We start from the raw sequence: 14,580 nt of genomic DNA, 5'->3' as shown, positions 1-14,580 counted from the left end.
AGAGGGCTTTGCTGTCCAGCCACGTTTGGAATTGCTGGGCTCCCCAGAGGCAGGATTTAGCCTGTTTGTCATTCTGGAAGTGTGTCCTGCCAGGCATGGATGGGAATGACCCTGCTGATCTCAGCCTGGGCTCTCTGCAGGGCTGGCTCTGCCCGGCTCCAGCCTGGCTCTCTGACCTGGCAGTGTTTGTTCTGAAACTCAGTGTGAGCTGGAGCAAATGAGAAATATTGGAAACCCTCTCCTGAGCAAGTCTAGAGAATGCGTCACTTCCTAAAGGAGAGTTGCCTGACCTCGTTATCCATTTGCAATCACAGTTACTCTGCTTTGATAGTAATAGTTTGGCTGTCCTTACAGTAATTGCCTGCATGGAAAGATGTAATTTAAATAAAACCTCACCACTTCTTATGCATCCATGTGGCCCTGCTGGGGAAAAGTGATCTCTTATGACAGTTCCCAAGAGGCAGCAAGTTTCGTGTGAGTGACAAAAGCTCCCTTGCCAAAACTGTTGACTGAAGAAAGAGAAGCTATTGGGTGGTTGTGCATGAAAACCCTCTAAAATCTCCCCAAACTAAGTTTCATCCGAGGGGTAAAAATAGTCACGATACAGCTGTTTGAAAATCAATTGTAGGCAAAGTGTTAAGATGGAGTATCTGACCTTTTAATGTTAATTAAACTTTCTAGTTAAGAGGGAATGACAAATCAGCATAGAGACTTGTTAATTTTTCATGGAGTCTGTCTTACATTCCTGAAGCAGAAAACACTGTGTGTGCTCCAGTGTTTTCTCCCAGACATTTTGCAAGGCCAAGATAAGGAGGAACAACTGTCAGCCAGGTGCCCTGGAGCTTATCTGGGTGTTTTCGTGTTCTGTCCTGGAGAAGTTTAATCAAATAAGTCTGTAAACATGTGGAAGTAGTTGCAAGTAAATGAAGTGCTGTGTTTATGTTGGGTTGTTGGCTGAAGTTTTTTGCCTGCCTTTATAAACTCTGCCAGTTCTCTGCCTCATTGTGAAGAGGCTCAGGGGTTTCTGAAGCAGGAGTTTGTGGATATTAAAAAGTTTCATTACTGAAATGTGCTTATGAACAGCAGGGGATGTCCCGTGTGTGTAGAGTCCATTCCTCAATAAACAACAGGCTGTAAATGGGAATAGTCTGTTGGGAATTGTATCTAATCCCTATAAAAGTCTGCATTCTTCACTTAGAGTATTAGGAGTCACTAATGCTGTTCTCTCCTTTATTCCTGCTGCCCTAGGAAGGAGAGAATAATGACAAGTTCTTCACTCACCCCAAAAATGCCAAAGCACTCGCTGCCTACCTCTTTGCACACAACCACCTTTTCTACCTGATGGAGCTGAGCACGGCCCTGCTGCTCCTGCTGCTGTCCCTCTGCGAGGCTCCAGCGGTCCCCATGCTCCGTCTGGGCATCTTTGTAAGTACCTGGGGGCCAAATGAGGAAGTCTGCTTGCTCTGCAGTGTGGGTAAGAGGAAAATGATGGCCAAGCAGAGAGGAAGAAGGAGGCAGTAAGAGGAAAAAACCCACCTGGCTTGTTCTGTAAATGGTTGACAGCAGACAGGCCAGACAGCAAAACTTCCTTTTTCCATCTGATCTAGGCAGACCACAATGAAAGTGACGCTCATTTCGTGTTATCAATTTGTGCAGTTCTTAATTTTGTAACAGAAATGGGTGGATTTTTCCTTTTTTGTGAGATAAATCAGCAATCTGTGTGCTTTGATGGGGTGGTTTCAAAGTTGTTGTCAGGGCTGGTGCCATTACCCCAGCACCACCACTGGTTCCTAGAACACACATCAGTACTCTCCCTGTGGTTGTCCAGAATGTATAAATCAAGAGAAAACCCTTCTCTGTGTAAAATCTCTCTGCCCAGCAGCTCTCTTTCTTGTGTTTCACTAAAAAAATTAAGAGTCTCCATCTTTTTTCAAGGAGTTTCTGCTCAAGTTGTTGGTGTCTTGGCCTTTTGTTTCAAATGTATCAATAAGGTTTTTTTGTGCATTGCTCAAGCCCAGAAGGGACATGGATTTCCAGAAATTCTGGCCTGGTACTGCTTAGAGGGAAATTGCGCAGGCTTTAATAAAAGCACAAAGCAGTAAATACTGAAATTTTGAAAAACAGTGCTATGTTAGCTTTAAAGGAGTGGCTTAGGGTTTTTCTGCATGTTACAGGGCAGTGCTCAGACTGTTGCCAAACCCACCTGCTCCTTGAAAAAGGAGGGGCAGCAGTGTGGCCTCTGCTGTGCTGCTGTTCTCACCAAAGCTGTGTTGTGGCAGGTCCACGCAACCCTGGAGCTGTTTGCGTTAATTGTGGTCGTCTTTGAACTCTCGATGAAGATGAGGTGGCTGGGCTTTCAAACCTTTATCAGGCACAAAAGGACTATGGTCAAGGTGAGTTGTCTGCTTCGTTGTCAGGATTTCTCCTTCAGCACCTCCAAGACCAAAGAGCCAGATTAAACACTGGCCTGCACTGTGGCAGGGATGATGCAGCCATCACGTCCCAGCTGCCAGACGATTCATGTGAGATCCCTCTCAGGGACAGCTCCCATCCTTCACATGTCCACATAAACAGGTGGTCAGCCAGAGCTCTGCCTTTCCCCAGAGCAGACTGCAGCTGTGCCTCTGATGCCTCCCTTTCTTGCAGACCTGTGTGCTGTTTGTGCAGTTCATCGAGGCCATCGTGGTGCTGGTGCGCCAGACCTCGCACGTGCGCATCACTCGCGCCCTGCGCTGCATCTTCCTCGTGGACTGTCGCTACTGTGGGGCTGTCAGAAGGTGATGCTGGGCTGCCTGGGGATTCTGATGTCATTCCTGGGGCCGGGCTGGAGGGAAAGCACTCCTTTTCCTGCAGGCATCCCAGGAAAATCGGTGTCTTTCACTGGTGTTTATGTTGGAGATGGTTCCGTAGTGACCTAAGTGTGGATGTGCTGATGGTGCACAGGGCTTGGGTGTATAAACCACCTCAGAGAGACCAGCACAGGGGTGTGGCTGCATTGGCTCTGCTCCTTGGCTTGCCTGGAAACTGCACAAGGAATCAGTGCTGGTCTTCAGTCTGGAGAAGGAGACCTGGCAGTGTGACATTAGTGTTGTTTGCAGTACCTGAGAGCTGACTGCAAAGGACAGATGGGTAGCTTGGAAAGGATCTTAATTTAGCAAGCTTTCTACTTTTAATCCTTGGAGGGAGTGGGAAGAAAGCCCTCAAGTGTGGGGTGGTGGTGGTGGTTTTTTTCTTTCCCCTGACAACCTGGAGGAGTAAACGTGCAAATTTTAGTTTATTAATGTTTTCTTATTTTTCAGAAATTTGCGACAGATCTTCCAGTCCCTCCCACCATTTATTGACATCCTTCTCCTCCTGCTTTTCTTCATGGTGATTTTTGCTATTCTGGGTGAGTTGTATTTAGGGAAGAAGAAGTAATGCTCTTAACCAGTGATTGTCCAAAGCAATGTGAACAGCCTGGATGAATATAAACTGATCACATCCAAAGCGTTGCCAGGATTTTTCATTTATCCCATTTCATCTGCAGTCATCTGGAAGGCAGTTAGATCATCCAAAAAATCTGAAAGCTGGGTATTTGATTTTGAAAAAAAAGTCCTTTTGACCTCTTCCAGAGCACAATCAGTGGCCTGTGTTTTCAAGCTCTGCTTCCACCCACTGTTCCTCGATCTTGACAGTTTAATCTACATCCCCACAAATGCACGTGTCTGGAGTGTACCTGCTACAGTCCAAACCATCTCCAGAAAGTGTATTTTCCAAAAGGATCAGTGAAATGCCAATGGCATGTATTGGCAAATCTCTGTAGAGAAAGTCCTCCAGATACTCCCATCTTCAGGATGTCAGAGAGGATTTACTGTTGGTGGGACCTTCCCTTTGGGAACTGCTCCACTCTCGGCGTTGAACTGACTTTATTTTTGTTGTTCTTTCTCCTTTCTCTCCTCCTCTGTTTTCTCTGGTGCCTGTTCAGGTTTTTACTTGTTTTCTCCTAACCACTCGGATCCAGTGAGTACCTTGATTCTTTCATTAAGAACCCAACATTCCAGTGCAGACATAGTTTATTCCATGTGAGACCAAATGCTGGCTGGTCCAAGGCTGCCTGGCAGTGTCACCCTGCTTTACCCTTTGCTGGGAAGGAAGACCGTGGAAGGAACTTCCTCCAAGACAGGATGTCCCAAAGGGAACATTCTCAGAACTGTTCCTTGTTCTTGATGCCTTCATTCAGCCAGAAGAGCTACCTGCCACTGTCCCCAGGGGAGGAGGTGTCTGGAGGAAAGCTTGGCCACTTCCACTGCTATGCTCAGAGTCCAGCAGCTGCTGGTTCCTGCTGCTGCCCAGGCTGTGGCTGGCTGGGAGAAACTACTTATAAAAATGTGCTTTTTGGTTTAAGCCTTCACACACCATTTCTCAGGGGACTTTAAAAAGGACCAGTGCTGAAGTATTTTTCCCTAGGGAAAGCATCAGGGAATTGTGGGAGTGCCTGTATCCAAAGGGGTGGGGGTGTTTTTTGGAACAAAATGTCCTTATGAAATCCTGCTTGCATTTTGTCATTGGAATTTTTTCTTTCAGTACTTCAATACCTTAGAGAACAGCCTGGTGAATCTCTTTGTGCTTTTGACCACTTCAAAGTAAGTTCATGTTCTTCTATCTCAGTCTTTCCCTTAGTCCCAAAGGCAGAGCCAAGAGTTTATCTGCAGAAATGCTCTGTCTCCAAATGTGTGACCCCTTTCCTCTGCCTGAGAGAGAGATGTGCAGAGTCAGCCTGCATGGGAAGAACTGGTATTTCATTTTGCTTTAGGACACTGTGGCCTCAGCTGCAGAGTTATCTCTAAGGGCTCAGACCTCTTCATCGCTGTGAGGGCAATAAGGGGGGAAACAGCTTTGTTAGGCCTTGGTCCAAGAAGGGAAAGTTTGTGTTTGTACTCCTTCATCAGCCAGCAGCTCGCTGCTGAGAAGTAACTTCCCATTCCTGTGCTGCAGTTCACCTATCAGCTAGGAAATTGGGATAACAGCAGTGGGTAAATATTGATCTGCTGTCAGGGAGAGCCCTGAGGATTAGGAAATTAGCAAAGGATGGAACAAATCTGAGGCTGTAACACTTACACCGAGGCTGTGCTGCTGTTGTTAAGTATCAAAGCACAACCCTTACCCACATCACAAAGCCTGTTTGGTGTTTGGGATGGGCAGGGAAAGTGCTTGCCATGTTTATTTTTTTTCACGAGTTTTGTACAGATGTGCAGATCTTTAGATGTGAGTTTATACAGACACACACACGCCGTGCCCTGTGCCTCCTGCCTGTGAGTAACGTGAGTTATTTGGTGCTTACACTGGTGTCCTTTGGGATGCAGTTTCCCTGATGTGATGATGCCGTCCTATGCCCGGAATCCCTGGTCCTGTGTCTTCTTCATCGTGTATCTCTCCATTGAGCTCTACTTCATCATGAACTTGGTGAGTCCCCAGGGGAGAGCTTGACTTCCCTCTGTCTGGCTTTGGAGCTCATTGCTCAGCAGAGTCTTCCCCATTCCCAGAACTGCTCTGTAATCATCTCAGACCCTTTGGCAGAATCCTTCTAGAAATGGCAGCTTGGCTACAGATAGAACTTCTTTAATGTCTAACCATGAGGAATTGAACTAAATCACAGAAAACCAAATTATACGAGCATCTTTCAACTTCTCTCACATTAATATCATGCTTGGAGTGACATACTCGGTTGCATGAAATTTATTGTCCTTCTGTGTCTTAATTATTTATCATAAAATGGCATTTTATGATCTGGACTTGCCCGAAATACTTTGTAAATCAGTTTGAAGGGGATGGAATTACTCAGTGTGGCAGGACTGCAGCGCTGATCACTGCAGAGTGAGAGCACGGCTGCTCAGGGGAGGCTGTGAGTGGTGGAAAAGGGTTTGCCAAAGGAGTTGAGGAATTCTGCAGCCCAAGGTGAGGGATTTGATGTTTGTGGTTGGATTTCACTGCTTGTGTCCCAGATGGAGGGTTACCTTTGATATGTGTTAGCCAAAGCTCCCAGGAAGGGTGAATCCAGAGAGCAGCCCTCAAACTCTGCTTTCCAGGAACAGATCAGGGCGTTTTAATAAATCTGATACGGTTTTCTGTGTGCTTTAGCCTTAGCTCTTAAAACCCACTAGCAAATGTTGAGAGGCCAGAAACATCTGGACCTCCTCCAAGAAGTGGATCAGTGCTGTGAGCTTGGGGATCCCTTTGTGGGATCCCTCATGCCAGCGGGACCTCGCCGACTCCATCGTCCATCAGCGTTCCTGCTGCAGGCAGTGCCTCTCCTTGCTTCCCTGAAGCCTTGCAGAGCATAAAGTTAAAACACCATTTTTTCCCCTGTCTTCTCAGCTTCTGGCTGTTGTGTTTGACACTTTCAATGACATTGAGAAGAGGAAGTTCAAGTCCCTGCTGCTGCACAAGCGCACGGCCATCCAGCACGCGTACCGGCTGCTGGTCACCAAACAGGTACAGCTGTGTTAGCAGCACCCCTGGGCTGGGCTGCTGAAACAGCACCTCCAAAAAAGGGTGATTTATCTCTGTTGATTGTGATCAGACTCACCATGGGCTGGTGGTTTTTTCATTCATGTAACTTGTTCACCTCTGTTTCTGGAGAAAAAGCAGAGTACTCTGAATTTCAACCCTGTGTGAGGTTATGGCTTGATAAAATGAGGGGAATTTGTTCTGGAGTGCATGTGATCATTGATTTCTCTCTGATTCAGTCTGGGTCACTTGAGGACTTGTTTGGCTTAGAAGCACCACTAAGGAGAGGAGGGATGGGTCATCCAATTGAAGATATAATCCATTTTCTAGATCCTGCACCAGTGAACAGTGCAGAAACAGAAGGAATTCACCTACAAACAACTTTTTACAGGGACAAGCACTTGGGGGAGAAGGTCGATTTCCTGCTTAACTTGTTGGAGCAGCAAGAGAAATAAGACCCAAAAATAACTAACCCACTTCTAGTAGATTAGTTCATGTTTAGTGCACATAGCTGATGGTCTTAGAAAAGTGCCGTGGTGGGATCTGTTAGGCTGCCTGCTAATTTCCCAAGAAGAGGGGTTGAACTCTGCTTGGGGTGCCTGGTTGGACAATTTTCAGGTGGTGGGGCAACAGGGAACAGTTCTGCATTTGCTGGAGGGACCGATTGCCAGGAGGGCTCTCTGATCTCTGTGCCCTGGGATTAGCTTGGTATGTTACAGTAATATCTCAGGGTACTTAGGGGGCTCGGTTATAATGTATGAAATCCTGCTTAAAACAAATCCAGAATGAGAATTAAAAGCCTCTGTGTGTTCCTGCCTGATGCTGCTGTTTCTGACAGCATTCCTTTGTTGCCAGAGGCCGTCTGGAATTTCCTTCAAGCACTTCGAAGGGCTGCTGCGGTTCTACAAGCCTCGGATGTGTGCCAGGGAGAGATATCTCACCTTCAAAGCACTGAACCAGAGCAATACCCCTTTAGTCAGGTAGAATGGTCCTACTGCTGCACCCAGAGCAGGGAGGTTGCTCCACTCCCTGCAGCTGGGCTTTGCTTTGGAGGGGATGGCTGGGTTTATGGAATAAGCGTTGTCTGGGATGTGGGAATAGCGTTCTGTGATGGGAAGGATTTTCCTGGGAAGCAGGGAGCTGGGAGGGGTGAGTACCCTGAGAGCTGAGGTTTTCCTTGGGAGGTGATGGAGTTCCTGCGTGCCCTCTTGTGGATACAGCGCTGTGCTGGCACTCACAGGCAGGATCTGCTTCCCACTCCCCTGCCAGAGCAGAGCCAGGAGCTGGGGAGCAGCACTGGAGCCTGCAAGGAGCATTTCCTTACACAGCGCAGCCTCGCAGCTTAACAAGTTTTTGCTTTTCTCCAGCAGCTGGCTGTCCCCCCCCAGGGTTTTGTTAATTAAAATCTGGTTCTGCTGGTGCTTTCAGGGCTGCCATCCTCTGTGTTATGAGGCAGAGAATTGCCATTCTGGTGGGTGGGTGCAGCTATCTCCAGCCAGCAAGGAAGCAGAGGGAATTAGAGCAGGAGACCTTCTCTTCCTTTCCCTTTGTTTTGGCCACAGACAGGTTCCAAGTGACTCTCCTGTGAAACTGGTGCTGATGCTTCTCCTTCAAGTCAAGTACCACAGAGAAGGATTGAAAATGGCATAGGGAGAGAAAGACTGAGTTGAGAAATGTAGGCACCAATGTCACCAGTAAGAGTCCAAGAAGTTCAGCATCCTCACTTTCAGACATGTAAAAGCTGTTACAGGCCTGACCCCGAGCACCTAGACAGGCACTCATGTTCTAGGAGTTTCTTTGCTTTCATGTCCTTTTTCAAACTTCATTTTTACCTTGAAAAGAAAATGTGCAAAGATGTTCGAAAAGGACTGTGCAAGTAATTAAGAAAGTCCAAGACTTGTTGAAGAGCAGTGCAATCTCCATCCCTTGGAGTTGGCATCGAAGCCTCAGGTCTTTCCTCTCAGTGGTAGAATTCTGGAGTTCAGTAGAGTCAGAGTTTCCCTTAAGGGCTGAAGCATTACAGAAAGGAGATTCTGGCTATTGTCAGTGGGGAACCTTTGGCCAGGCTGGGAAGAGGTCACTGCTGAGTTCTGTCAGCTGTGGCTGCAGTTCTGATAAGGAGTTAATAACTTCCAGGGACTGTGCACTGGTGATGTCTGACAAGGACAATTAAGGATCTAGTTAGTCACCCTCAAGGCTCTGATCAGATGTTTCTTTGTTTTGCAGTCTAAAGGATTTTTACAATTTCTATGAAGTTGTTGGCTTAAAATGGAAGGTGAGAGTTTGTTGGGGGGAGAAGAGGGGAACTGTGTGTGGGAGGGAGAGAAAATGAGTGCTCAGAGAGGAGCTGGGTAAGAAACAAAGGCAATCTAAGAGAAGCAGATGATGGGGGTAAGGTGGGTCTCCATCCTTGCCCTTTCTTTTGCGTGGATGTAGCTCTGGCTGCTGCTGACCGAGGCTGTTCTGCTTCCAGGCAAAACGAAACCGCGAGCACTGGTTCGATGACCTTCCACGGACTGCATTCCTTATTTTTAAAGGTAACACACTGTTTTCATGGCAGCACGTGTTCAGCTGACAGGAAGAGTATTTTCTTACAAAGACAGGACACTCTGAAGGGACTTTCTCTTAACACCCCTGGAAAACACCTAAGGGAAGGCTTTCTAACCAACTCCCTGGGTATCCAGAGCCTCTGAGGCCAGAGCCTTACATTCAGAGTCTCCAGGGAAGATTTCTGTCCTGTAAACATTCCTGCAGTGACCATGGAGTGGGATTTGGGTTGTCACAAAAGCTCTTAGGCTGCCTGGTCCCAAGCTGTGGTTGCAGCTCCTGTTCAGGTCAAGGACAGCAGTTTGGGAAGGGAAAAGAGGCCTCAAACACCCATCAGAGTAAATCAGTCTTGCCAATGGGATTTATCTCCTGTGTCCCAAGTTTCCTGACTGAATGGAGCTATTCAGAATTAAGAACCTGCAGCTCTTCTGAGGTGGTGTGTGCTCCTGGGGAACAGATGACACCCTCTGATCCAAATACAGCTGCCACAGGAGCCCTCAGAGCTCTGCTGATGCTCCCAACCCTCCTTGTTGTTCCAAACACAGACAGCTGCATTTACCTCTGTCCACACCCCAGAATTAGGACATAGAGACCAAACATCTTGGGGGCATGAGAATAATGACTTCATTGCTGCTGGAATTCTGAAGGGTATTTAAACTTGTTCCCAACAAGTGAAAGTTAATAATCTGCTGATCTGTTTAGCTTCTGTATTGAGGATTGGTATGAAAAATGTCTCTAAGGAGAAGATAGAGGGATCTGTGCTATGGAGGATGGTGTAAACATTTGTTCTGTCATCCTTCCCTTCACACAGGCATCAACATCCTTGTGAAGTCCCGTGTGTTCCAGTACACCATGTGTGAGTAGAAGTCATGAGCTGTCTCTGCTTGGCTCCCTTGCTCATGTGGGTCTGGTGTGCTGTGTCTGCTGATGCCTTTTCCTGGTCTTAAAATCAATAATCAAACACAGGTAGAAGGGAAAAAGGGATTTTACCTTGGTATTTATTTAAAGGATCCTTAGGTGCACACGTCCAGGTGGAATGCACCAAAATGCACCCCACCAAATGCACACTCAAAATAGATCTGGTATAACATTATAGGTGTTATTAATTAGCATATCTATCAAAGATTCCCCAATGAGAGGCTCAAGTGAGCCCCCCTCCCCAAGGAACCTTCTCCTGGATGGTTCTATCTTGGTTTACAGAATGTGTTCTGGAGAGGACCTTGGGGTCTGGGGCACACTGATCCCTAGCTACGAGGCTTCTAAGTTGTTTAGTCTCCTAGCTTGACAAATAAGTCCAAGAATGTAGGCAAAAAACCACTAAGAATACAAAAGCTATGAAAAGGTATATAAAAGGGGTATAAAAGAAAAGGCAAAAAATCATCATGGCATCACTGCCGGTACTCCAAGGAGTTGGTGTGGTCTGAGCCATGGTTTATGGACAAATCTTGGAGTTTTGGTAGAGAGGGAGGGAACTGCTCAATTGTACCACCAGCCTGGGCTCTCAGCTCTGGTTCTGGAGAGGCTCCCTGGCTCACTGCACAACACCCCCGTGGGGCTGTGCTGTGGGAGTCAGCTTCTTGCATTTAGGTGGGTTGGTGGTCAGCTTTCCCAAACCTTGGGGGGTTTTATCTTGCAGCTGGAGGATGCTGGATGAGGAACTGCCTTGCCAGTCAAGCACATTCTTTTTGCTCTCGAGGAGGTGTGATCGTCCTCACTTGCTGCAGGGAGTGCTTGGCAACTGAGCTGCCTGTGAGAAGGAGTCTGTGCTTCTCTTCTCTAGAGGAGACAAGTTCTTCCTCCTGGTGCTGCCTGCTGGCTTCTAAATGATCTATTCCTACTCAGTAATTTGGGGGTTGGGTTGGTTTTTTTTTCGTTTTGTTTCCTTTTGAACATAAAGGTATTACATCTGTTAAGGGCCTGGAAAAAGATGTGGTGGAAGACTCCCAATTTCTGAGTTCAGTTTGTTCGCTGAGTTGGAACCAATGACCCTGCCACTTGTCCTATATTGTACTCTTTTTTTTAGCCTAAGAAATGGATATCCAGGAGTGGTTTTTGCTATGGGTTTTTCCTTTGTTTTCCAGACACTGTGGTGGCTGTGAATGGAATTTGGATTCTTGTTGAAACCTTCATGTTGCAAGGTAGGAAACATCACAGCTTGTTCCTTGACTGTGGTGCTGGGGGATTGAAAAGGGCAAGGCTTGAGAAATCTGTTCTTGTGTCTTGCAGGAGGGAATTTCTTCTCCAGGAACGTCCCTTGGAGCTACATTGTCTTCCTCACAAGTAAGCTGATGCCTCCCAACAGAGCTGTGTCATTTCCTGAGGAGCTGGGAAGGGAACTGAAGTTACAACTTAACCATGGGTGTAGAGCCTCCATCAAGAGCAATGCTGTGCCTGGCAGGGTTTGTTTTGTAGACTTCTCTGGAGAGAAATCTCCATGAACACAGGAAAAGGTGTTGATTTGGAGGGGAAAAGTCTCACTGAGAATAAGGAGGATGGGTGGGGTCTGTTAAACCCCTGTTCAGAAATGCTCTGCTAAAATCAGCACACATCCATGCAGGCAAACCTTCACACGAGCCTTTCCTGTGATGCTGCTCATTCCTGACTCCTCCTGTTTTGCAGTCTATGGCGTGGAGCTGCTCCTGAAGACCACTGGGCTGGGGCCTGTGGAGTACCTGTCCTCAGGCTGGAATCTGTAAGTGCACATTCACCTTTTTGGGTTGGAAAAGCCAACTTCTGTCAGGAGTTTCAAGCCATCAGCCAGCTCTTAAAATTCTTCTGCCCCTGGCCTCATGGATCATGTTAAGCTGGAGCAGCACCAGTCCCTCTTCTCTGCTGAAGCACTACTGATAAATCGTTGCTCTTATTTTTATTTTATTTTATTTTATTTTTCTCTCCAGCTTTGACTTCTCAGTCACCCTGTTTGCATTTTTGGGACTCATGGCACTGGCATTTAACATGGAGCCCTTTTACTTCATCGTGGTCCTGCGACCCCTCCAGCTGCTGAGGTGAGGTGGGAAAGGCTGGGAAGGGAGAATTCCAGAGAGCCCGTGGGAGAAAACAGGCTTGTTTTCCATCAGTCCCACTGGGCACCGAGCTCCTTAGCAGGAGAGGGCAAGGATTGCTCTGTGGGGATGTGACCATGGCAAACAGGAATTGCATGGGGTAATGAGATTAGCCCGAGTTATCAAAATGAACGATAACAAAAACTTGGGATGGGATATGAAAACCCATGCTTTGGAGCTTAAGCTGATCTCTAATAGAGATCAAGGGATTTACTGGGGGCAGATTATCCTGTGTCTGCCTTCGTGGGGTTCTTACACCTCCTCTAAATTGTCTGATGCTGTTCAGAGAAAAGCTCTTCTGTCAGGGTGAGATGGTCTGAGCCAGTTTAATAATTTCCACTGAATTACCAGAAATTACAGTTTTCAAAGGATGCTGCTTGCTAGGGTGAAGTACTGCCCTGCTCTAACTGCATCTCACACTTGGAGCAAGACCATGGCCTGTAACCTCTCTGCAGTTCAGGGAGCTGGGGCTGATTAACCCTCTCATGTCTAGGTTACTCACCTTCACAAACGCCTCCAGAGCCGCAGGGGGGAAGGGATTTGAGGCAAAATGTTTTGTTAAAAACAAGCTAATGTAATTTAGCTCTTCAGTGAGGATTTTAAGAACACTTCATGACACTCAAGAGGGGAAAAAAAATAATGTTTTCTCTGTTCCTCCCCTGCCAAAGCCTGTTTGGCAGCTGTGTTTCTCTGCAAAGGCTGATGGGGTTGCCAAACCTTAAATTAGCAGGAACAGTGTAGTATTCTTTCATCAATTTTTATTGGGTCATGGGGGAAACACAGAAAAGCTTGTGTCCGAAGGAAGCAGGAATGAATCCTGACCCTGTACATGGGACTAGTGTAAGTTCTTACCGTTTTTAGGGGTTTTAAATAGCTATTTATAAAAAGACAGCCTTTTTTTCCCTGACATCCTCAGTCCTGTAGTTGCACGTGTCATAAACATTGAGATGGGAAGCAGGACACTGGAAGGTGAGCACAGATGACTTGAGCAAGAGCAGTTAGGTGTCAGGAAACCTCCCTGTCATTGACCTGCGAGGTAGAGAGAGCTGGGATTCTCCTTTTAACTATTTCCCCTAACACCAGGAAAGCTGTGGGGTGTGGGTAACCCCTGGCCTCTCCTTTCAGGCTGTTTAAACTGAAGAAACGCTACAGGAACGTCCTGGACACCATGTTTGAGTTGTTCCCTAGGATGGCCAGGTGTGGTGATGCAATACCTTTATTGTATTTTTATATAAGTTTTCTGTACCCCAATGGTTCATCCCTACCTTCCCCACTCCTATTCCCAGTTGGTTTCCCCCAGACCCAAGCCTCTCCCCTGGTGCTCCCTACATGGTTGTTCTCCTCGCCTTGTTCTAGCTCTTTCCCTATCAATCACCCAAACCCCTCCTGTTGTTCCCGAAGGTCCAGTGTCCATCGCCTGAAACCTCCCAATTTACCCTTATATGGTCCCCATCAATCCCCCGAGACCCTACCCCTCTGGATACCTCCCCCTTTGGAAATCCCCTAAACCTCGATGCCCCATTGGGGCATGTGATCCCTTTCCCCTCCTCCCCTTGGGGCTATTGGCCCAAGGAAATGTCTATCCTCGTCCACATCCCTCCCTTAGAGATTTCTATTGGTCCCCAGTTAAGCCATCCCCATTGTAACACCTCCCTTTATAAGGGGTTTCCTGGAGTTGCTCCAGGCTTGTCTCCTGGGAGTTGCCTCCGATAAAGTTGGGTTATCCCGTGTGGCAAGCCTCCTTGCTGCTTTTTATCCTCTCCCTCGTTGGGACTGGTGACAGCCACCGTGCCTGGAGCTTCAGCTCCCCTGGGCAGAGCTGAACTCCTGAGGAGCAGCTTTAAAGCCGAGAGCCTCCAGCTGCTCCCACTCCTGTCGCACACCGCAGGAGCTGGCCCGGGCAGTGGTCAGTGGCGGTCATTGCGACAGCCAGGTACCAACTTCTGCTCTTTGGGTGATGGCAGGGAGAGGGGAGTGAAGGTTTGGGGTCAGGATGGGGAGCTGTCAAACCTGCTAAAGGGATTTATGTTCTGATCTGTCAGTGGGTCATTACTGACTCTTCACTGTGCTGCAGGGGAGTGTTAATCTTCCAATTTCTTGGAGCAGCAACACTCCAGCACCTCGGGCCTCCTCCTGCTTTTGTATTTGGAGGAGAACCAAGAGTCCCTGCTTGTTTTAACTTTTCTCTCCCGTCCCAGCTCTTGCTGAGGAGGAAGCCCATGTGGGAAGAACACTGGCACACGAACACCCTCGGCCCCAGATGTTCCCCTCTGCAGAGCCACCTGAGAGCATTGTTGTGCAATGGTGGGGCAGGGGTAGCCCGGTGCTTGAGTGGGGCAGCCTCAGCCCTGGTTCCCTCGCAGGAGGCCTGAGCAGAGCGGGTTGGCTGGAGAGCCCTGCTCTTGGCACAGTCCCTGCATCCAAGGATGTGGAGAGGGTAGAAACTCTGTGTGGTGTTCCTTATTGAAGGAACTGTGGACAGACG

General features: G+C 47.7%; 1 protein-coding gene across 6 annotated transcripts in view; it reads left to right on the top strand.

The window, feature by feature from the left end:
- Positions 1-14,580, top strand: part of TPCN1 (two pore segment channel 1) — a 42,524-nt gene that overhangs the window by 19,280 nt on the left and 8,664 nt on the right. For all 6 annotated transcript variants that reach the window (XM_082293770.1, XM_082293767.1, XM_082293768.1 and 3 more), the window contains 17 exons: positions 1,249-1,425; positions 2,280-2,393; positions 2,647-2,777; positions 3,300-3,388; positions 3,965-3,999; positions 4,564-4,622; positions 5,343-5,442; positions 6,355-6,471; positions 7,342-7,466; positions 8,713-8,761; positions 8,960-9,023; positions 9,845-9,889; positions 11,115-11,171; positions 11,260-11,313; positions 11,653-11,725; positions 11,931-12,038; positions 13,221-13,292. In XM_082293770.1, the coding sequence (XP_082149896.1) occupies positions 1,249-1,425; positions 2,280-2,393; positions 2,647-2,777; positions 3,300-3,388; positions 3,965-3,999; positions 4,564-4,622; positions 5,343-5,442; positions 6,355-6,471; positions 7,342-7,466; positions 8,713-8,761; positions 8,960-9,023; positions 9,845-9,889; positions 11,115-11,171; positions 11,260-11,313; positions 11,653-11,725; positions 11,931-12,038; positions 13,221-13,292 (1,469 nt within the window). The remainder of the gene's footprint in view (positions 1-1,248; positions 1,426-2,279; positions 2,394-2,646; positions 2,778-3,299; positions 3,389-3,964; positions 4,000-4,563; positions 4,623-5,342; positions 5,443-6,354; positions 6,472-7,341; positions 7,467-8,712; positions 8,762-8,959; positions 9,024-9,844; positions 9,890-11,114; positions 11,172-11,259; positions 11,314-11,652; positions 11,726-11,930; positions 12,039-13,220; positions 13,293-14,580) is intronic.

This window comes from Coloeus monedula (genome assembly GCF_965178545.1).
Source record: "Coloeus monedula genome assembly, chromosome: 18".
Lineage (NCBI taxonomy): Eukaryota > Metazoa > Chordata > Aves > Passeriformes > Corvidae > Coloeus > Coloeus monedula.
This window is presented reverse-complemented; position numbering and strand designations above follow the sequence as displayed.